General features: G+C 52.9%; 1 protein-coding gene across 8 annotated transcripts in view; it reads left to right on the forward strand.

Moving 5' to 3' along the window:
* The window catches only part of ZC3H4 (zinc finger CCCH-type containing 4), a 62,708-nt gene extending 40,021 nt beyond the window's left edge, over positions 1-22,687 (forward strand). For 3 of the 8 annotated variants that reach the window (XM_031934803.1, XM_023182253.3, XM_023182255.3), the window contains 4 exons: positions 3,330-3,691; positions 3,855-4,198; positions 6,622-6,873; positions 8,086-9,599. In XM_031934803.1, the coding sequence (XP_031790663.1) occupies positions 3,330-3,691; positions 3,855-4,198; positions 6,622-6,873; positions 8,086-9,599 (2,472 nt within the window). Of the gene's footprint in view, positions 1-3,329; positions 3,692-3,854; positions 4,199-6,621; positions 6,874-8,085; positions 11,775-16,092; positions 16,158-22,498 lie in introns of those variants that run through there. The other 5 variants (XR_003309984.2, XR_003309985.2, XR_003309986.2 and 2 more) reach the window with 5 other exon arrangements.
* The last annotated feature ends 23 nt before the right edge of the window (positions 22,688-22,710 follow it).

Raw genomic sequence — 22,710 nt, forward strand, 5'->3', positions numbered from 1 at the left:
CCTTGGGCCAGGAGGAAGTGAGCCCATGGCAGTGCTGAAAGCAGCAGTGCTGGGAGCTGACACAAGGCTCTGGGCCCTCCCAGCAAGGCTCATCTCAGGTGGCGTTGCCCACACTCCAAGGGCATAATGCGAATTCTGCCTCCACGGGTCCCCCTGCGCTGCTGGTTCACATGCTGACCACACCTGGAGTAGCAGGGCTCAGAAGGACAGAGGGGTTCCACCGTGTCGTTTTCCACCCCTCCTCCATGAAGCCACATTCTTTTTTTTTTTTCTTTTTTTGAGGCAGAGTCTTGCTCTGTCGCCCGGACTGGAGTGCAGTGGCTGGATCTCAGCTCACTGCAAGCTCCGCCTCCCGGGTTTACACCATTCTCCTGCCTCAGCCTCCCGAGTAGCTGGGACTACAGGCGCCCGCCACCTCGCCCAGCTAGTTTTTGTATTTCTAGTAGAGACGGGGTTTCACCGTGTTAGCCAGGATAGTCTCGATCTCCTGACCTCGTGATCCGCCCGTCTCAGCCTCCCAAAGTGCTGGGATTACAGGCTTGAGCCACCGCGCCCGGCCAGAAGCCACATTCTTGTTGGACCCTGGGGTTCCAGGGTCCAGGTACCAGTGCTAATGGCTAGGAGAAGGGAAAACTGCGACTGCACAACCCCCACCAGGGGGTCCTATTTCCGTCATCCCTGCTGTTCCTGGGCAGAGGGGCAGGACTAGTTTATCCTGACCCCGTGTTAGGACCCACTAAGGGATCTGTGCTGGGGTCCCCAAGATGACCCAGAGCAACTTGCTGGGGGACTCACAGCCAAGATGTTACTCCAGTGAAGGGACACAGGCAAACTCAGCCCCGGGAATGAGTACATGAGGGCACCCGGAGGAAGCAGGCACATCCTCTCCCCGTGGACTCGCAGGGGCCACGCTGCCCTCCTCCAGCTGTGACAGCACAAGTGCCATTCTGTCTGTGAGAAGACTTGCTCAACGCCCAGGGTTTTCACTAGGGCCATTCACCTAGGCAGCCTCTGCCTGGCATGGACCAAAATTCCAGATCTGGGGGGCAAAGCAGGCATTTAGCACCAACTGCATTGGTTGTAGAAACAGTTTAGATGCAGTGAGCCCCCCCCTTTTTTTTTTTTAGTCAGAGTCTCGCTGTGCCGCCCAGGCTAGAGTGCAGTGGCGCGATCTCGGCTCACTGCAAGCTCCGCCTCCTGGGTTCATGCCATTCTCCCGCCTCAGCCTCCGAGTAGCGGGGACTACAGGCGCCCGCCACCTCGCCCGACTAGTTTTTTTTTGTATTTTTAGTAGAGACGGGGTTTCACCGTGTGAGCCAGGATGGTCTCGATCTCCTGACCTCGTGATCCACCCGCCTCGGCCTCCCAAAGTGCTGAGATTACAGGCTTGAGCCACTGCGCCCGGCCAAGCCCCTCTTACTAGACAGTGAATGCTGGGAGCCCTCCCAAAATCCAGCTTGCCAGACACCAGCCAAGGCCTAGCCTTGCAAGCAGGCCTTCCAAGGAGAGCAGCCAGGCCTGCTGTGTTCCCTTTTCTGCACGCGATCCTAACTGATGAAACATTCTAGTCCAGTTGAGATTTTGACATTTCTCATTCACTCATTGGGCATTTGCCCTGTATCAGGTCTTGTGGGGGCCCTGGGGATAAAGCAGGGAAGAAACATTCCTGCCCTCATGGAGTTGACAGGGAGGTGAGCCAGGATCAACACGGGAATGACTGAATAATCTAACAAGCCATAGGCAGTGTTAGCAGAGAACTCCTGGTGCCCCAGTAGTGAGTACAGGAGACTGGACAGACACTATGAATTGACATCTAATGAGGGACCTAAACAGTTGGGTGACGTTGAGCCACATGGGAATAACGGGGAAAAATAAAAGCCTGGGGGAAGCTTGGTCCTGGCCCTGTAAGGGAGAGCTTGACTGCTCATTGCACTGAAATGAGGCTGGGTGGTTGGGCTGGAGGAGTTGGGATCGTGGGAGGAAATGAAGCTGCCGGGAAGCTTCCCAGTCCTCCCCAGATAGCCACACACCCACCCCTGGTCTTAGGCCCTGAAGGTTATGTTCAGGAGTTTGGGTCTTATTACAGGTGAGATCAGAGGCCCTTAACATCCAAACAGGACAGTGGAATATGATTCACCCATAAAAAACAGAGTGACATACTGATAGATGTAGCAGTGTAGATGCACTCTGCTAAGCGAAAGCGCCCGTCACACTCAGCGCCATGAGTCTGTTCACAGGAGCTGTCCAGCAGGGGCAGGTCTGGGGAGACAGGAAGCAGCGTGGCTCCCGGGGGCTGGGGGCAGAGGATGGGGAGTGATTGCTTAGTGCGTACAGGGTCTCTTTTGGGGGTGATGAAAATGTCCTAGAACTAGATGGAAGTGGTGGTTGCATAACATTGTTAATGTGCCAAATGCCACTGAATCGTTCACTTTGTTTTGTTTTTGTTTTTGTTTTTGTTTTTTGAGATGGAGTCTGGCTCTCTCGCTCAGGCTGGAATGCAGTGGTGTGATCTCGGCTCACTGGAACCTCTGCCTCCCGGGTTCAAGCGATTCGTCTGCCTCAGCCTTCCAAGTAGCTGGAATTACAGGTGGCCACCACCATGTCCGGCTAATTTTTTTGTATTTTTAGTAGAGACGGGGTTTCACCATGTTGGCCAGGCTGACCTTGAACTCCTGACCTTAGGTGATCTGCCCACCGTGGCCTCCCAAAGTGCTGGGATTATAGGCATGAGCCACCACGCCTGGCCTTGTGTATTTATTTTTGAGACAGTGTCTCATCTCTTGTCCATGCTGGAGTGCAGTTGTGCAATCTTGGCTCATTGCAGCCTCTGCCTCTCAGGTTCGAGTGATTCTCCTGCCTCAGCCTCCTGAGTGGCTGAGACTACAGGCATGCGCTACCACACCTAGCTAATTTTTGTATTTTTAGTAGAGACGGGGTTTTTCCTTGTTGGCCAGACTGGTCTTGAACTCCTGGCTTCAAGTGATCCACCCACCTCGGCCTCCCAGAGTGCTGGGATGACAGATGAGAGCCCCTGCGCCCAGCCGAATCGTTCACTTTTAATGGTTGAACAGTACACTTTCTCTTGTATTTTGCCATAGAGCAAGAACAGGCGCCCCCCCCCCCCCCGCCAGCTGGTCCCAGAGAGTGGAGCAGAGAGATGGCTGATGATTTTTGTTACAGAGCCATTGTGGTCATGAGCTTTATGCCTTTAGACCTCAAGGTCCTTGTATTGTGGACCTTCTCCTCATAAACTTCAGCTCTGAGACCTGGAGAGGTCCGTTTCCATCCTGACCCTGTCCACACCTTCTTGTGTTCTTTCTCACCCGCAGATGTTGGCTGATGATGCAGAAGCAGGTGCCGAGGACGAGAAGGAGGTGGAGGAACTGAAGAAGCAGGGCATCAACCCCCTGCCTAAACCGCCCCCTGGTGTGGGCCTCCTGCCCACCCCTCCTCGGCCCCCTGGCCCACAGGCTCCAACCTCTCCCAACGGCAGGCCCATGCAGGGTGGCCCCCCACCCCCACCCCCACCCCCTCCCCCGCCGCCCGGGCCCCCTCAGATGCCCATGCCAGTGCATGAGCCGCTGTCCCCACAGCAACTGCAGCAGCAGGACATGTACAACAAGAAGATCCCGTCCTTGTTTGAGATTGTGGTACGGCCCACGGGACAGCTGGCTGAGAAGCTGGGTGTGAGGTGAGTGCCCTGGGCCCCCTCGGTAGGCAGGGGACGCTATCCTGGGCCCAGCCAGGTTCCTCTTGTCAGGGTAAGCCTGGCTGGGGCAGGGTCCTGCCTCTCTCCCCAACTGTGGGAGTCCTGGTCTGCAGCTTCCCTCACAGGCACCTTTTCCTTCTTCTAGGTTCCCTGGACCCGGTGGACCCCCAGGGCCAATGGGCCCTGGGCCCAACATGGGACCCCCAGGGCCAATGGGCGGTCCAATGCATCCTGACATGCACCCTGACTTGCACCCAGACATGCACCCCGACATGCACCCGGACATGCACCCTGACATGCAGATGGGCCCTGGCATGAATCCTGGCCCACCCATGGGCCCTGGTGGCCCTCCAATGATGCCCTACGGCCCTGGAGACTCCCCACATTCTGGAATGATGCCCCCTATCCCGCCAGCCCAGAACTTCTATGAAAACTTCTACCAGCAGCAGGAGGGCATGGAGATGGAGCCCGGACTCCTGGGGGATGCAGGTATGCAGGCTCCGGCTGTGACTGCCTGGGGTTGCGGGCTTTACACAGTGGAGTAGTCAGGGAGATGTGATTTTTCTTCCTTCGTCCGAGTCTCTTCAAAAGCATGACTCCATCTCTGTCCCATGTAATGGTTGAATGTTTTCAGTAACATAGGATTTATTATTCTGTTGAGGAAGAAAGGAATATTCTGTTTATTATCATTATAGGTTGTTTCTTTTTAATTTTGCAAGCTGTGCCTGGAATCGGAAGCGTGGGAAGTTAGAGGGACGAGTGTGCAAGGGTGTGAGACTGAGAGGCTGATGGGCCCATCAGGGCTCAGTTAGTGGCCTGGCCAAAACTATCTCTTTCCAGGCAATTCTCGGCTTGGAGCAACCAGTGTCCACCCCAGGACTCTGTGGGTTCTGTGCCCTTTACCGGCCGTTTTCCTGCCTTTTTTTCCTTTTGCATTGGTAACGTGTGTGCAGTGAGCAGAGGGGTTTAGATGACGCTGCTGCAGCTGTAGGAGATGCGATGTGCAGCCCTCTGGAGGAGGAGGGCCAGGCACAGTAGGCCACCACTGTCCTTGCTCAGTTGCATCTTGGTGGAACGAAGCAGGTGGCAAGCGTGTAGATAGAGGAGTTGGCTCCTTTCAGCATTGGCCATTGTTAGAAGAAAAGGTGGGGTACCGTGGTGGTGGGCCAGAAGGCTCAGTGCCTCAGTGGGGATGGTCACAAAAGTCTCTCTGAGAAGTGAAGCAGCACTTGCAACGTGAGGAACGATGGGACCTCTGGGTGGGGGCGGCCCTGTGTTGAGCTGGGGATGCTGCTGTGGCAGCTGCTGGGGGCTGTCCCTGGGCAGAGACAGCAGGGCAGCTGCTGGAGTGCAAGGCAGGGCTTCGAGGTTTGGATGCGGCGCCGTAGGGCAGTGTGAGTCCCGTGTGTGTTTTGCAAGGCAGGCAGGAGCGGCATTGAGGATGGGGCGCTGGACGTGGGGCATAGTCACTCCAGGGTGCCTGCCCCTCTTGACGGCCACGTAGAAATTTTGAGGGGTGGTTTCAGGGGCATCAGGGAGAGGCCCAGGCTAGAGATCAAAATGTAAACATGGGCTTTGACTTTAGGTGGTGCATAGAGCCAGGAGAGCAGGTACTCGGGTGAGAGTGGGTGCTTTAGAAAGATGAGAAAAACAGGCTGCCACAATGAGGTACTGGGGTTCTCTCAGCTCCACCCCCTTTAACAAAAGCATCTGAAAGGTGCATGGGAGAAGCTCTGCTGGTGGGGAACCAGAAGTCGGTCACATTGGTAGCAGTAGGTATCTCTAGGGTAATCCTGTTTCATAAAACCCTCCCTCTAACATGTATGGTCTGTGGTGTCTGGTGTGTGCACACACTGTGTGTGAAGGGGGACCCTTGGCTGTCTGGTTCGTCGAGTGGGTCCCAGCTCTGCACTGGGATGTGTCACAGAGCAGGCTGGCCCATCAGATTTACTTGACGAAGTTGAAATTAATGTAAGCTAAGTTACAAGTGCACTTTTTTAGATACCACGTTTTAAATGCTCGGCTGCCCCAGGAAGATTTAGGTGGCCACATGTTGCCCTGCAGATCTAGAACATTTCCATCACTGCATAGTGTTTTGTGGGGAAGCACTGACTCTAGACATCCCCCCGTCTCGGTGACTCGCTGTCTCCCATACTCACATGTCATGCACACACGCAACATGCAGGAGGTGTCGCCGAGCCTGCCCTCCCCTCTACGCCTGCTGCGTCCCCACGTCAGCCTGTGCCGCTGCCCACAGCTCTTGGCTTAGGAACTGGGGGAGTGCATGGGGTGAGGTGGTTGGTGCCAGTGCCCACACTGCAGGAGGTGGAGGCCCAGTGCTTCCTGAGAGACCCCCTAATGCTGTGGAGCAGGAGGGGAGGCACTCTGGAGCCTCTGTTGGCCAGAGCAGCACTTTGGCTCATTTCATTCTCTTTTCCTGGCTTTTAGTGTTGAACATGGTTGAGTTCACTATGAGATGTACAGTGTTTCCTTATTAATTGTTAGAAAGAAACCATGAAACTCCTGTCCATCCAAAATAATTAAACAAGTACAGGAAAGAGTGCAGGATCCATCCCTGGCCTCTCTAGAATCTGCATCCTGGAGGGACTGTTTCTGTCTTTTCAAAGCCTTCTCCTTGCGTCTTACAAATGTACATCCGATGTTCCATCCTGTTTCCACCTCATAAGCGTTTGCCCCCATCACTCAACCCTCTCTGAACCTCATTCTTCACGTAGGCGGGGCTACCCATGGGCGGCTCCATTCCCCTGAGACCTGGGGAGGGCAGGCAGGGGCAGGCTGTGCGTCGTCCTCCATCGCCATCGGGGTGGGTTTGCAGTGAGGGGGGGGGGGGGGCTGGAGTTGGCACCTGGAGGCCCTTCCCGACATGAACCCTCGGTTCTTCCCTGCCACAGAGGACTACGGGCACTACGAAGAGCTGCCAGGGGAGCCTGGGGAGCACCTCTTCCCTGAGCACCCTCTGGAGCCCGACAGCTTCTCTGAGGGAGGGCCCCCAGGCCGGCCGAAGCCAGGCGCCGGTGTCCCTGACTTCCTGCCCTCAGCCCAGAGGGCCCTGTACCTGAGGATCCAGCAGAAGCAGCAGGAGGAGGAGGAGAGAGCGAGGAGGCTGGCTGAGAGCAGCAAGCAGGACCGGGAGAATGAGGAAGGCACGTGTCCGCCCCAGGGGCCGGGGCACAGGCCCTGGGCCACTGTGCAGGGGAGCGGAGGTGGTGGGGTGTTCCAGGTTGGGTTTCCTGTCGGGAAGGAGCCCATGGCTAGGGAGGAACCCTGTCCAGGGCCATGAAGCCGGGCTGGGGCTGCTGTATGTCCCTGAGAAAACTGGCAGTCAGGGATGGCTTTCTGTGTTGGGTTCAGGAGAGACACTGATCCCATAGAGTAGGGTGGAGGGCTGGTTCCTGGAAGAGAGAGCCACCGACAGGATCAACTGCCTGCGCCCTGCCAGAGGAGGCTTTAGGGAGACTTTCGCAGCCCCCGTTTTCCTACCATGTTCTCAAGGAGCCAACAGACAAGAGAGTCATTGAAATTAACCAGTAATAATCATAGTCATGAGCCACCAAGTCTCAGTTGCTGTGTGGTTGACTTAGTGGTGTCCGCCTTGGGATAAAATGACAAGTGGTTTCTAGATCCTGAAACTAGAGGCCACAGGTGGTCCTGACAGTATCCCAGGAGCCAGTGGGACAGCAGGAAGAGGGGCGGCTCCCCCAATGGCCCAGGCTGTACTGGCCTAGGTTTTGCTTGAGCCCATGTCTGAGTCTGCCCAGCTGGCCCTGCCTCTTAGCCGGTGACTAGTTGTTCCAGCCACCTTTCCCTGGGACATAGGGACATCGTGAGCCGGTTTGGGGGCAAGTGTCTGTGAGCCCCAGGCCCAGCCAGAACTGAGTCAATGGTATCTGCTACGAGGACCTCCAGAAGGAGGTGCCCACAGCTGCACTTGCCACAGTGCAGGCTGAACCAGCCCAGAGGTGGGCGGGAGGAGACGCCAGAGCTCTGGGTTAGGAGTCCCAGCCCAGTCCTGGCCCTGACTCCGATGTAACAGCACCGTGCCTCTGTTTTCATATCTGTCAAATAGGCATCATAGTATCACTACCTCCTGGGGTGGTTGTGAGTTACTTAAATAAAACAAACAACTACTGCAGTGCTGCCACTGAGGAGCGCTGGGAGCATGGCATAAACGGTAGCGCCTTAGCTCCCTAGGTCTCCTCAGCCGCCTGCTGTGGGGAGGGAGCCTTAGAGAGGAGGACCTGAGGTTCTCAGAGGCACGAGCAGAGGAGCTGCTCACGGTGGGCTGCTGTGGGCTCCAAGAGGACGGGTGGTGGATGCGCCCACTTACCCCTCCCTGCTCCTCTGTTCTTTCCCAGGTGACACCGGAAACTGGTACTCAAGTGATGAGGATGAGGGTGGAAGCAGTGTAACCTCCATCCTGAAGACCTTGAGGCAGCAGACGTCCAGCCGACCCCCGGCTTCAGTTGGAGAGCTGAGCAGCAGTGGGCTGGGAGACCCCCGCCTCCAGAAGGGACACCCCACAGGAAGCCGGCTGGCAGACCCTCGCCTCAGCCGGGACCCCAGACTCAGCCGCCATGCAGAGGCCTCTGGCGGGTCTGGCCCAGGGGATTCCGGACCCTCCGATCCTCGGCTGGCTCGCGCCCTGCCCACCTCCAAGCCTGAAGGCAGCCTTCATTCCAACCCTGTGGGCCCCAGCAGTTCCAAGGGGTCTGGGCCGCCCCCTGTGGAGGAAGAGGAAGGGGAGCGGGCCCTGCGGGAGAAGGCCGTGAACATTCCCCTGGACCCACTCCCCGGGCACCCCCTGCGGGACCCGCGGTCACAACTGCAGCAGTTCAGCCACATCAAGAAGGACGTGACCCTGAGCAAGCCCAGCTTCGCCCGCACCGTGCTCTGGAATCCCGAGGACCTGATCCCCCTACCCGTCCCCAAGCAGGACGCAGTGCCCCCCGTGCCCGCTGCCCTGCAGTCCATGCCCACCCTGGACCCCCGCCTGCACCGTGCCGCAACGGCAGGGCCACCCAACGCCCGGCAGCGCCCGGGTGCCTCCACAGACTCCAGCACACAGGGCGCCAACCTCCCCGACTTTGAACTTCTCTCTCGCATCCTCAAGACGGTCAATGCCACCGGCTCCTCAGCTGCTCCCGGTTCCACCGACAAACCCAGTGACCCCCGGGTGCGGAAGGCCCCCACCGACCCTCGGCTGCAGAAACCCACAGACTCTACGGCCTCCTCCCGGGCTGCTAAGCCCAGCCCCGCTGAGGCGCCCTCTCCCACTGCCAGCCCGAGTGGGGATGCCTCCCCACCAGCCACCGCTCCCTACGACCCTCGCGTGCTGGCAGCCGGTGGGCTGGGCCAGGGTGGAGGGAGCGGGCAGAGCAGCGTGCTGAGCGGCATCAGCCTCTACGACCCGAGGACTCCCAACGCGGGGGGCAAAGCCACAGAGCCGGCCTCTGACACCGGTACCCAGCCCAAGGGTGCTGAGGGTAATGGCAAGAGCTCGGCCTCCAAGGCCAAGGAGCCCCCGTTCATCCGCAAGTCTGCCCTGGAACAGCCAGAGACAGGGAAGGCTGGTGCCGATGGGGGCGCCCCCACGGACAGATACAACAGCTACAACCGGCCCCGGCCCAAGGCCGCTACAGCCCCCACCGCCACCACCGCCACCCCACCTCCTGAGGGTGCCCCACCCCAGCCCGGGGTGCACAACCTGCCTGTTCCCACCCTCTTCGGGACGGTGAAGCAGGCACCCAAGACGGGCTCAGGAAGTCCATTTGCTGGGAACAGTCCGGCCCGCGAGGGCGAGCAGGATGCAGCGTCCCTAAAGGATGTTTTTAAAGGCTTCGACCCCACGGCCTCCCCCTTTTGCCAGTAGTGTCCAGCCAGAGCCACGGCTCTAGCCGCCCTTCCTAGGGTGGCGTTCAGGGCAGCACCCGGGGTGGGGAACTTGTGGGGAAGGGGAGGCAGGCTGGGTGTTCCTTTTTTCTTTTCTCCTTTTTCTTTTGCTTTTCTTCTCTTTTTTTTTTTTTTTTTAGTAGTACTTTCTTTGAGATTTATAAATTGTATATAACCATCTTAAGTTCTAGTCAGTGTGGCGGGCTCAGGGGCTCCTGCTGAGCAAACCGACTCGTGCCCGCAAACCTGTGAACTGTTGCCAGTGTCCAGACTCAGACCCCATGGACTCTGCCTGGCCGGGCCTCTCTGGAGGCCCAGTGGGTTTTTTGGGCAAAGCATGGCCCCTTTTCCCCAGGACAAAGGGAACAGTTGGTGTCTTGGAAGGCACTGAACGCTCCTTACCCTGTGCCCAAAGAGACCCAGAACCAAGACCATGGCAGGGCCTGTGTGGAAGCAGGTTCAAGCGTTTCTAGAATCCTAGGGTACACCATCACTGTCTTTTCAGTGCAGGGCGTGACAACCCACTCAGGAGATGGTGACAGTGAAAAGGTATTAAGGAAAAAACCCTCAGTGGCACTTGGGGCTCCCTGGCACGTGCCTGCTCCTGTCCCTGCATTACTACGTGTGCCCTCCCTGCCACCCTCCGTCCAGAGCAAGCCAGTGCCCCCCAGCCTGCAGCAGGAGCCTCCAGTGTGAGAACTCGACTCAAAGGCAGTGGGGGCCGGTGTGGGGTGGAGTCCCGAAGAGCCACCTCCAGGAGGCAGCCCCTTGGAGCACGCACCAGTTTTCTGTCAGTATTAACCCGACCTGTCCCATCAGGGCCACACCCTCCTTGCCCGCACCAGGGTCTGTCCTGATCCTCAAGCCACGCACCCGCTATGACCGCACTGCAGTTCGGCCCCGGACAGCTCCAGGATCCGTGAAGTGGCTGCGCCGCCAGGCCCCAACAGCAGGGACCCTAGGGTGGCTCCTGGCCAAGTGTTTCTTCTGTTTTCCTCGCACCTCCTCACACTGTGTGACCTGCAGGGCATCAGGTATTGATGTGTTCAGGTTTCCTCTCCCAACCCAGCAGATGCAGGGGTTTCAAGGTGTGTTGCTCTGTGAGATTTGTGTACACTTCAGAAAGGGGCTAAGGAGAGTGGGAAGCTTGCGGGCAGGGGAGGGAGAGCCTCTGCTGCCCCCACACTCCCACCCTGGCTGAGGGCCAGCCTCCTCTGCAGAGCCCTGGAGGAGGCCCACCTATGGACACAGCCTGGGAGATGGGCGCAAGGGGTGCTGGGGGAGGCCTGCTATCCTGCCTCTGGGCCACTTGAGGGGCCTCAGGAAGTGTGTGCTTGTGGCTCCATCTGCCTGTCTCCCTGGCCCGCTGTGTGGCTGCAGGCCAATCTCTTCATTGCTGACCATGAGGAGACCTGGGCACCTGCCAAGGGATTCCCCTTCCCTCCTCCTCAGGGTGGGGTGAACAAGGCTGCCATCCCACCCCACCCCAAAAAGAGAAAAATGGAAAAACTCATAGTTTGGGGCCAGGAGGCAGGGTGTCCTACAGGGCTGCACAGCCCTGAGGGGTCAGTGCTGGGATCAGGTTGGTTGGTCTTTTTGTCTTTTTTTTTTTTTTTTTAAACAATCATTAATGAGATTTGTCTTCAGCCACCAGTGTTGGCCTTGAAGCAGAGGGCACAGCCCTTGGTGTTTGTAAAATAAGTATGAATACACAGTGTGGCAGTGTTTTGGTTTTTTTGTTGTTGTTTTTCCTCTCCTTTTGAGGATTTTCTTTTGTAAAAGAAAAATATTTTTTAAACCGAAATCTGTGGATGAAATAGAAGCTGGAGCCCTCCTCTTGGAATATTCAGCCTAAGAACCTCATGGGACTATGAATTCACCCGAAATTCTCATTTGCCATCAGGCCGAGCTTTTAAAGAAAAATTGTTCTCTAACCAGGATTGTAACAAAAGTGTAAATACTGTTTCAGAGTTGAGAGTTGGTGGTGCAAATATGTATATAATGAACTGTATTTTTACAATGATCGCTGCATGACTATTTCACACCCTTTTTATACTCCATATCTGTCTTCCAGAAACGTCACCTGCCTTTCTCCTGTGGTCTCTTAATCCAATAATTGTATTACTGCCATTAAAGGATGCAGTTATTTTAAAAAGCTTGTGGGTCTGGTCTCTCCAGGCTGCCCCAGACCATCCCTTGCCCTGGGAATTAACGAGGGTAGAAGGTGGCGGGGCGGGAGTGGGGGATGTGTGAAACATGGACCTATTCTCTCAGCAGTTGGCCTCAGGGTAACATTCTTGAAGACACTGAGGGACAATTTGTACCTCCAAACAGCGTCAGCTGTCCTCAGTGGACGGTAGTAGATCACCTACTGTCAACATCCTAAGGTCCCTGAGCTTCGTGCGAGCCACTCAGCATTTGAGATCCAGGGGTGACCTGCACAGGCCTGGATCTACCCTTGCAGTGCTCAGGAAAAGACCGTTAACGCAAACAGGACAGCTGGACTGGCTTCTAGGGACGGGAAGAGCTTTAGCAGGCACCCTACCTGTGTGATAGCCAGGGGTATCCACTGAGGAGGGGTGTGTTCTGATGTTGGAACTTATTTTGAAATGCATCAACAAATATGAAGGATGGTTGGATAGATGGCTGAATGCATGATCAATACAGTTTGGGTGCAGTGGCTCACGCCTCTCATCCCAGCACTTTGGGAGGCTGAGGCAGGAGGATCACTTGAACCCAGTAGTTCCAGGCTGCAGTGAGCTGCACTGCAGCAGGCCAAGCACACAGAGTGAGACCCGTCTCTTTAAAAAAAAAAAAAAAAGAAAAGCTGAGACCCAAACCCAGCAAACGATATACAGGGTCTTCGTGGTTTTCTTGGGGTTTACATACAGGGGAGAGAGTCCCTCAGCACCAGGATGGGCAGAGGAACTGCAATAGCTTTAAAAAGGCATGCTGTTGGCCGGGCTCGGTGGCTCATGCCTGTATTCCCAGCACTCTGGAACGCTGAGGCGGGCTAATCACGAGGTCAGGAAATCGACACCATCCTGGCCAACATGATGAAATCCCCGTCTCTACTAAAAATACAAAAATTAGCTGGGTGCGGTGGCAGGCGCCTGTAATCCCAGCTACTTGGGAGGCTAAGGCAGGAGAATCCCTAGAACCCAGGAGACAGAGATCGTGCCACTGCACTCCAGCCTGGGTGACACAGCAAGACTCTGTCTTGGAAAAAAAAAAAAACAGCTGCAAGAGTGGACCATGTCGCTCAGGAAATGCGTGGAGCCTGAGGAACATCTCCACTGGAGGACAGTGTAGAGGCCGAGGGAGGGCAGAGATGGCCACCAGCACCAGGATGTGGTCAAGCCCTCCACAGCCCAAGGTTACCTGGACACTAGGACCAACAACTGGTGCCAGATGCTCTTTGGGTACCTGCCCTGATCCACTGCCCAGATTCTATAGGTGTTAACTGTTCCCTGTATTTTCTTGTTTTTTGTTTTTCTTTTCTTTTTTTGTGGCAGGGTCTCACTCAGTCCCCCAGGCTGGAGTGCAGTGGTGCTATTTTGGCTCACTACAACCTCTGCCTCCCCAGTTCAAGCGATGCTCCCGCCTCAGGCTCCCGAGTCGCTGGCACAACAGGTGTCTGTCACCACACCCAGCTAATTGTATTTTTAGCAGAGACAGAGTTTCGCCATGTTGGCCAGGCTGGTCTCAAACTTCCAACCTCAGGTGATCCGCCTGCCTCAGCCTCCCAAAGGGCTGAGATTACAGCTGTGAGCCACTGCTCCCAGCCGGCTGTTTGCGTTTTCTGAATTCCATTTTGGCATTCCATTGGTATTAGAGCCCCAGGGCTGCCTACGTATCTCCACAAACTGCGTGGCTTAACATGACAGAAATTTGTTCTAGAGGCCAGAAGTGCACCATCAAGGTGTCCACGGGGTCAGGCTCCCTCTGAGGCTCTAGGGGAGAATCCTTCCTTTCGAGTCCTGTCTTCTGGTGGCCGTGGGCAATCCTGGGCTTGTGGTGACATCGCTTCAATCTCTGCCTCCAACTTTTCCCAGGGCTTTCTCCTCTGTGTCTGTGTCCTCTGTCTCTTAGAAAGCCTCTTGTCACTGGATTTAGAACCCAACCAGGTAATCAAGAGTAATCTCATCTTGAGATCTTTCATTAAATATCCTGTTTCCCAGCCAAGTGTGATGGCTCACACCTGTAATCTCAGCAATTTGGGAGGCCAAGGCAGGAGGATTGCTTGATGCCAGGAGTTCAAGGCCAGCCTGGGTAACATAGGAAGACCCCCATCTCTACAAAATACAAGAAAAATTAGCTGGGTGTGGTGGTGCACACCTGTAGTCCCAGCTACTTGGGAGGCTGAGGGAGGAGGATCCCTTGAGTCTGGGAGGTCAAAGCTGCTGTGAGCTGTGATCACACCACCGCACTCTGGCCTGGACAACAGTGAGAGCCTGTATTTTTTTTTTTTTTAAAGACTCTATTTCCAAATATAGTTCATTAGTTCATTTACAGGTTCCAGGGCTTAGGATGTAGAAATATGTTTTAGGGGACAACAATTAACCCTGTTACCCTGCTCTTTTTTTTTTTTTTTTTTGAAACGGAGTCTCACTCTGTAGCCCAGGCTGGAATGCAGTGGCATGATCTCAGCTCACTGCAACCTCCAAGGTGGGCAGATCACCTAAGGTCAGGAGTTCAAGACCAGCCTGGCCAACATGGTGAAACCTCATCTCTACTAAAAATGCAAAAATTAGCCAGGCATGGTGGCGGGCGCCTGTAATCTCAGCTACTTGGGAGGCTGAGGGAGGAGAATTGCTTGAATCCAGGAGGCGGAGGTTGCAGTGAGCTGAGATTGTGCCACTGCACTCCAGCCTGGGCGACAGAGTAAGATTCCGTCTTAAATAAATAAAATGATTAATCAGAACCATCATTCCATCTACTTTCTTTTCTTTCCTTTTATTGTTTTTTTTTCATCCTCCCTTCTCCATCCTTCTTCTTTTTACTTTCCTCTGTAGACTTCTCATGACCTTGCAACTGTATTCATTGTCGGGTTTCTAACTGTATTCTCTGTTGCCACTGTAACAAATGACCAAAAACCTAGTGACTTAAAACAACATAAATGTATTCTATTTATTTGTTTATTATTTATTTATTTTTGAGACAGAGTCTTGCTCTGTTGCTCAGGCTGGAGTACAGTGGCATGATCTCAGCTCACTGCAACCTCCATCTCCTGGGTTCAAGCAATTCTCCTACTTCAGCCTCCCTAATAGCTGGGATTATAGGCACCCGCCACCACGCCCAGCTAATTTTTGCATTTTTAGTAGAGACGGGGTTTCACCACGTTGGCCAGGCTGATTTCTAACTCTTGACCTTGGGTGATCCGTCCACCTCGGCCTCCCAAAGTGCTGGAATTACAGGTGTGAGCCACCACGCCCAACCACAAATGTATTCTCTTACTGTTCTCAAGATCGGAAGTCTAAAACCAAGATGTAGCCAGGTGTTGTGGCTCACATCTGTAATCCCAGCACTTTGGGAAGCCAAGGTGGGAGGAGCTCTTGAGTCCACGAGTTGGAGACCAGTCTGGGCAACATGGCAAAATCCCGTCTCTACCAAAAAATCCAAAAATAGGGCCAGGCACAGTGGCTCACACCTGTAATCCCAGCACTTTGGGAGGCCGAGGCGGGTGGATCACGAGGTCAAGAGATTGAGACCATCCCGGCCAATGTGGTGAAACCCCGTTCTCTACTAAAATTACAAAAATTAGTTGGGTGTGGCCGCATGCATCTGTACTCTCAGCTATTCGGGAGGCTGAGGCAGGAGAATTGCTTGAATCCAGGAGGCGGAGGTTGCAGTGAGCCAAGATTGTGCCACTGCACTCCAGCCTGGAGACAGAGCAAGACTCCATTAGAAAAAAAAAAAATTACCGGGGTATGGTGGTTCACTCCTGTAGTCCCAAGCTACTCCAGAGACTGAGAGGGGAGGATCGCTGGAGCTGGGGATGTCTAGGTTGCAGGGAGCCATACTCACGCCACTGCACTCCATCTTGGGTGACAGAGCAAGACCCTGTCACAAAAATACAAATTGAAAAAATAAAACCAGCAGGGTGCAGTGATTCACACCTCTAATCTCAACAGTCTGGGGGCCGAGGTGGGTGTATGGCTTGAACCCAGGAGTTTGAGCCCAGCCTGAGCAATGGTGAGACCCCCATCTCTACAGAAAATACAAAAATTTAGCCAGGTGTGGTGGTGCGTGCCTGTCGTCCCAGTTACTGGGGAGGCTGAGCCCTGGAAGCTGAGGTTGTAGTGAGCCAAGATCAAGCCACTGCACTCCAGCGTGGGTGACAGAGTGAGACACTGTCTCAAAAAATTAATTAAAAGTAAAAAATAAATACATAAATAAGACAAAAATGTTGGCTGGGCTGTGTTCCTGCTCAGGGGACTCAGAGAATAATTCATTTATTTGTCTTTTTTCAGCTTCTGGAGTCGGCCTGCATTGTTTGGTTCAGTGTAATGAAGAATTTAACCTTCCCCAAAGAGAGGTAAGACCTTTGTCCTCTGCGCCTTTGAGGTCAACTCCTCTAAATCTCTGGAATGTTGTTCCTGATAAGATTATTTTGGTTTACCTATCAGCCTTAGGCCAACTAGCTAGTAGCAGTGTGACTCAGGGTGGGGCTCTGGGGTCACAGGTGACCTCTGGAAGGGCTAGCGACTGAGGTCACGTCAGTCTCGTGGAGGACTACTGGGTTTACGCGTCTCGGGAGTAATGAAGGTTCTGGACAGTGAGGCTTCTGTGAGCTTCCCCAGTCGACAAAGCTTCATGTGTACTGTTAAACACTGTTGCTGGGTAGAGTGCGTGTTGTCCCCATTCCATGGGGACAAGAGGGCTGGAAGCCTAATGATGGGACCCCACCGCCGGGCTCTGCTGAATGCCCATCTTCCCTGGGCTAATTTTCACCTGTATTCTTGTGCTATAATACACCATAACTGGGAGCATGACAGCTTTCAATGAATTCTCCTTCTTCTTCTTCTTCTTTTTCTTTTCTTTTTTTTTTTTTTGAGGTGGAGTCTTGCTCTGTTGCCTGGGCTGGAGTGCAGTGGCACGATCTTGGCTCACTGCAACCTCCGCCTCCCGGGTTCACACAATTCTCCCGCCTCAGCTTCCCAAGTAGCTGGGACTACAGGCGCCCACCACCATGCCCGGCTAATTTTTTGTATTTTTAGTAGAGACGGGTTTTCATCATGTTAGCCAGGGTGGTCTCTATTTCCTGACCTCGTGATCTGCCCACCTCAGCCTCCCAAAATGCTGCGGCTACAGGCGTGAGCCCGGCCTTTTGTTTGTTTGTTTTTTTGAGATAAGAATCTTGCTCTGCTTCCCAGGCTGGAGTGCAGTGGTGTGATCTTGGCTCACTGCAACCTCCGCTTCCCAAGATGAAGCGATTCTTGTGCCTCAGCCTCCCAAGTAGCTGGGACTACTGGCATGTGCCACCACATCTGGCTACTTTTTGTATTTTTGGTAGAGATGGGGTTTCACCATGTTGGCCATGGCGGGTCTTGAACTCCTGGCCTCAAGTGATCTGCCTGCCTCAGCCTCCCGAAGTGCTGGGATTACAGGCGTGAGCCACTGTGCTCCACCCACTTCCGTGAATTCGGCTAGCAAATTAGCAAACCTCCAGAGTAGGTCAGATTACAGGCGTGTGCCACCATGCTGTACTAATTTTTGTATTTCTTTCTTTTTTTTTTTTCCGAGATGGAGTCTCGCTAATTCTCGCAAAGAATTTCTTGAACCCGGGAGGCAGAGGTTGCAGTGAGCCAAGATTGTGCCACTGGACTCCAGCCTGTGTGACAGAGCCAGACTCTGTCTCAAAAAAAAAAAAAAAAAAAAAAAAAGGCCGGGTGTGGTGGCTTACACCTGTAATCCCAGCACTTTGGGAGGCCGAAGCAAGCAGATCTCCTGAGGTTGGGAGTTCACGACCAGCCTGACCAATATGGAGAAACCCTGTCTCTACTAAAAATACAAAATTAGCCAGGTGTGGTAGCGGGCACCTGTAATCCCAGCTACTCCAGAGGCTGAGGCAGGAGAATCACTTGAAACCGGTTGGTAGACGTTTCAGTGAGCTGAGATCGCACCATTGCACTCCAGCCTGGGCAACAAGAGCGAAACTGTGTCTAAAAAAAAAAAAAAAAAAAAAAACAGAAAGAAAACAACATATCCAAACTTAAATACTGAGAAACTTCATAAAGTTTGTTGCATTAGGGAGAGTGTCCTAGTCTCAGAAATCTGCAAGCACCTCAAAACCAAACAAAAAAAGTCATTTATTTTCTATGTTAAGGGGGCTTTGCAGTTTGGGAAAGTTGAACAGAGGACAGGGACTAAGCCGACTGCATCATTCAACAGGAAACAGGGCTGTGTGAGGTCAGGCAGTTCTTAGGATAAGCTAACCAGGAGGCACCTTCCACATTTCATTGCTTGCTCGGACTTGAGGGTGAGTTAGAAGTTCAGGGGCCCATTGAAGAAGATAAACCTGACTCAAGTTTGCTGTAGGCAAAGCAGCAGTCAGATGGGGGCAGCTAGTCTAGGCAAGGTGGCTCAGGCCTATAATCCCAGCACTTTGGGAGGCTGAGGCGGGAGGATCGGTTGAGCCCAGGAGTTTGAGACCAGGCAACACAGGGAGACCCTGTCTCTACAGAAAATGAAAATAAAAAACAAGAAAAGGGGCCGGGCGCGGTGGCTCACGCCTGTAATCCCAGCACTTTGGGAGGCCGAGGCTGGTGGATCACGAGGTCAGGAGATCAAGACCATCCTGGCTAACACGGTGAAACCCCGTCTCTACTAAAAATACAAAAAATTAGCTGGATGTGGTGGCGGGTGCCTGTAGTCCCAGCTACTCGGGAGGCTGAGGCAGGAGAATGGTGTGAACCCAGAGGCGGAGCTTGCAGTGAGCCCAGATCGCACCACTGCACTCCAGCCTGGGCGACAGAGCAAGACTCCGTCTCAAAAAAAAAAAAAAAAAAAATCAGCTCCTTTATCTTCTACTAAGCAGGGCTTGGATTGTTTTTTTTTGTTGTTGTTGTTTTTTAAGATGGAGTCTCAGTCTGTTGCCCAGGCTGGAGGGCAGTGGCACTATCTCAGCTCACTGCAACCTCCGCCTCCCAGGTTCAAGTGATTCTCCCGCCTCAGCCTTCCAAGTAGCTGTGATTACAGGTGCACACCACCATGCCTGGCTAATTTTTGTATTTTTAGTAGAGACGGGGTTTCACCATGTTGGTCAGGCTGGTCTCGAACTCCTGATCTCGTGATCCTCCTGCTTCAGCCTCCCAAAGTGGTGGGATTTACAGATGTGAGCCACCGTGCCCGGCCCGGGCTTGGATTTTATGGAGAGGAAAAGTAGGGGAGCTGCCAAGGGGGTTAAACTTGAGGAGGGAGTTCAAATGGACTGCACTGCAAAGCCTGCAGACTTGCAATGAATGTGAAGCTTTAAGTGGGATTAAGTGCAAACAGAAAATATTCCAAACACATTTTTCACATTCTTGGCTAGTGAAATGGTTTATGCTGATGAGAGAAGGCGAAGCTGAATCCCAGAATGGGTCAGGGCAGAGAAAACAAATCTGCCTTAAAGAGACAGACCTTTTCAGCCGGGCACTGTGGCTCATGCCTGTAAATCCCAGCACTTCGGGAGGCTGTGGCAGGCGGATCACGAGGTCAGGAGTTCCAAATCAGTCTGACCAACATGGTGAAACCCCGTCTCTACTAAAAATACAAAAATGAGCCGGGCGTGGTGGCGCATGCCTGTAGTCCCAGCTACTCAGGAGGCTGAGGCAGGAGAATCGCTTGAACCCGGGAGGCGGAGGTTGCAGTGGGCCGAGATCACGCCATTGCACTCCAGTCTGGGTGACAGAGCTAGATTCCATTTCAATCAATCAATCAATCAATCAATAAGAAGAGACAGACCTTTTCTGGGAAATGTTAAAAAGAGACACACCAAAAAAGAGATGGATTTTAACGGTGGCTGTTTGTGTTTGCGCTGCTGATTAGTTGTAACATGAATTATCTAGAGGACTTTAAAAAAAATATTGTTGGCCCAGAACCATCCCAGAGCTATGTAGCCGGTATCTGTGGAGCAGGAGGATAGGACCAGGCATTGATATTCCTTTACGAGGAATGCATTTTATTAAGAGCTGACTGGGGCTGGGCGTAGTGGCTCATGCCTGTCATCCCAGCACTTTGGGAGGCCAAGGCTGGTGGATCACTTGAGGTTAGGAGTTCCAGACTAGCCCTGCCGACATGGTGAAACCCCGTTTCTACTAAAAATACAAAATTATCTGGACATGGAGATGCACGTCTGTATTCCCAGCTACTTGGGAAACTGAGGCAGGAGAATCACTTGGACCCGGGAGGCGGAGTTGCAGTGAGCTGAGGTCATGCCATCATGCCATTGCACTCCAGCTTGGGCAACAAGAGCGAAACTCCGTCTCATTAAAAAAACAAAAAAAAAAAGGAGATGACTGGTGCAGTTGCTCACACCTGAAATCCCAGCACTTTGGGAGGCCACAACAAGAGGATCGCTTTAGCCCAGGAGTTTGAAACCAACCTGGGCAAAATAGACCCTCTGTCTACAAAATTAAAAATTAGCCAGGTATTGTGGTGTTATATATAAAGTTTCAGTGCCGCAAAAGAAATAGCACTCGAATATAAAATTTTCTTTTTAATTCTCAGCAAGGTAAGGTACTTCTGTAGAAGGGTAGGCCCTTGCAGATGGAGCAGTGGTGAGCACACACTTCGACAAGGGAGGGAAAGGGGTTCTTATCCCTGACGCACGTGGCTTCTGCTGCTGTGTCTTTCCCTATTGGCTAGGGTTAGACCGCACAGGCTAATCTAATTCCGATTGGCTAATTTAAAGAGAGTGATCAGGTGAGTGCTTTGGTGGGAAAAAAATGGTTATGCAGGGTGGATAATGAGCCAGGGTGGAACAGGTAGCAGGTAATTGGAACAGGTGGTCGGAATGAGGGTGGAGTAGGTAAGTGGAATGAGTCAGGGTGGGGTAGTAATCGAAAAAGGTTGCTTTATGAGGAGGTTAAGTTTAAAAGTAGAAGGCAAACAATGGCATATACTGACATATTAATTCTTTGAAGAGAAATTTAGAATTAATATTTAATAGTGGTGTGTGCCATAGTCCCCACTACTTGAGAGGCTGAGGTGGGAGGATCACTTGAACCCAAGAGTTTGAGACTGCAGTGAGTCATGATCACACCATTGTACTCCAGCCTGGGTGACAAGAATGAGACCCTGTCTCAAAAAAACAGAAATAGGCCCAGCACGGTGGCTCATGCGTGTAATCCCTGCCCTGTGGGAGGCCAAGGCAGGTGGATCACATGAGGTCAGGAGTTTGAGACCAGTCTGACCAACATGGAGAAACCCCATCTCTACTAAAAATACAAAATGAGTTAGGTGTGGTGGTGCATGCCTGTAATCCCAGCTACTAAGGAAGCTGAGGCAGGAGAACTGCTTGAACCAGGAGGCAGAGGTGTCAGTGAGCCGAGATTGCACCATTGCACTCCAGCCTGGGCACCAAGAGTGCAACAACTGTCTCAAAAAAAAAAAAAAAAAAAAAAAAAGGCCGGGCACAGTGGCTCACACCTGTAATCCCAGCACTTTGGGAGGCCGAGGCGGGTGGATCACGGAGTCAGGAGATCGAGATCATCCTGGCTAACACGGTGAAACCCTGTCTCTAGTAAAAAATGCAAAAAAAATTAGCCAGATGTGGTGGCGGGCGCCTGTAGTCCCAGCTACTCGGGAGGCTGAGGCAGGAGAATGGCATGAACCTGGGAGGCAGAGCTTGCAGTGAGCTGAGATAGCGCCATTGCACTCTAGCCTGGGCGACGGAGCGAGACTCCGTCTCAAAAAAAAAAAAAAAAAAAAAAAAATACAGAAATGGTGATCCAGGTGGGGTGCAGTGGCTCACACCTGTAATCCCAGCACTTTGGGAGGCCAAGGCATGCAGATCACTTGAGGTCAGGAGTTCCAGACCAGCCTGGCCAACATGGTGAAACCCCATCTCTACTAAAAATACAAAATGAGCTGGGCGTGGTAGTGCATGCCTCTAATCCCAGCTACTTGGGAGGTTGAGGTAGGAGAATCGCTTGAACTGGAAAGGTGGAGGTTGCAGTGAGCCAAGGTCGCACCATTACACTCCAGCCTGGGCGACAAGAGCAATACCACGTCTGAAAAAAAAAAAAAAAAAAAAAAAAAAAAAAGTGATCCAGGCCAGGTGTGGTGGCTTACACCTGTAATCCTAGCACTTTGGGAAGCCAAGCTGGGCAGATCACTTGAGCTCAGGAGTTTGAGACTAGCCTGGCCAACACGTCAAAAACCCATCTCTACTAAAAATACGAAAATCAGCCAGGCATGGTTTAGTCCCAGCTATTGGGGAGGCTGAGGCAGGGGTATAGCTTGAACCTGTGAGGCAGAGATTGCAGTGAGCTGAGATCGCACCATTGCCCTCCAGCCTGGGCGACAGAATGAGACCCGGTCTTCAAAAATAAATAAATAAATAAATAAATACATAAATAAATAAATAAAAGAAAAAATGGTGATCAAGAGAGGTAGGTGGAATGTCTTTTATGACCCAGCCTCAGAAGTCACATTCTGTCACTTCTACAATATTCTATTGGTGATATACAGAAGCACACAGAGCAATCTTAGTGGGATGTGGGAAGAGACTACATGAAGTGTGTGTTTTACGGGTCCGTGTAAAGAGACCACCAAACAGGCTTTGTGTGAGCAAAGAGAGAGAGAGGGAGAGAGAAAGAAAAGAAAAGAAAGAACTATAATAGGTGTTCAGCATGTACTCCGTCAAAAAAAAAAAAGAATAAAAACTACAAGTTCCAGCAGACATCTCGCCTACGACTTCTGAAGATCGGCTTTCCCTGAGCGCAATGATCTCTGGGATTCGTAGTCCAGTGACAAAATCAAGGAGGGACGCGCACTACCGGCCTAGATGACAGAGGAGGGAATCACTACCATTCCGACCAATGGACAGTTCACGCCGAAACTGAGTGGCGAGCTCATAGCCAATGGGTAAGCCATTCAGCCTG

This window comes from Piliocolobus tephrosceles, chromosome 21, assembly GCF_002776525.5.
Source record: "Piliocolobus tephrosceles isolate RC106 chromosome 21, ASM277652v3, whole genome shotgun sequence".
NCBI classification, from domain to species: domain Eukaryota; kingdom Metazoa; phylum Chordata; class Mammalia; order Primates; family Cercopithecidae; genus Piliocolobus; species Piliocolobus tephrosceles.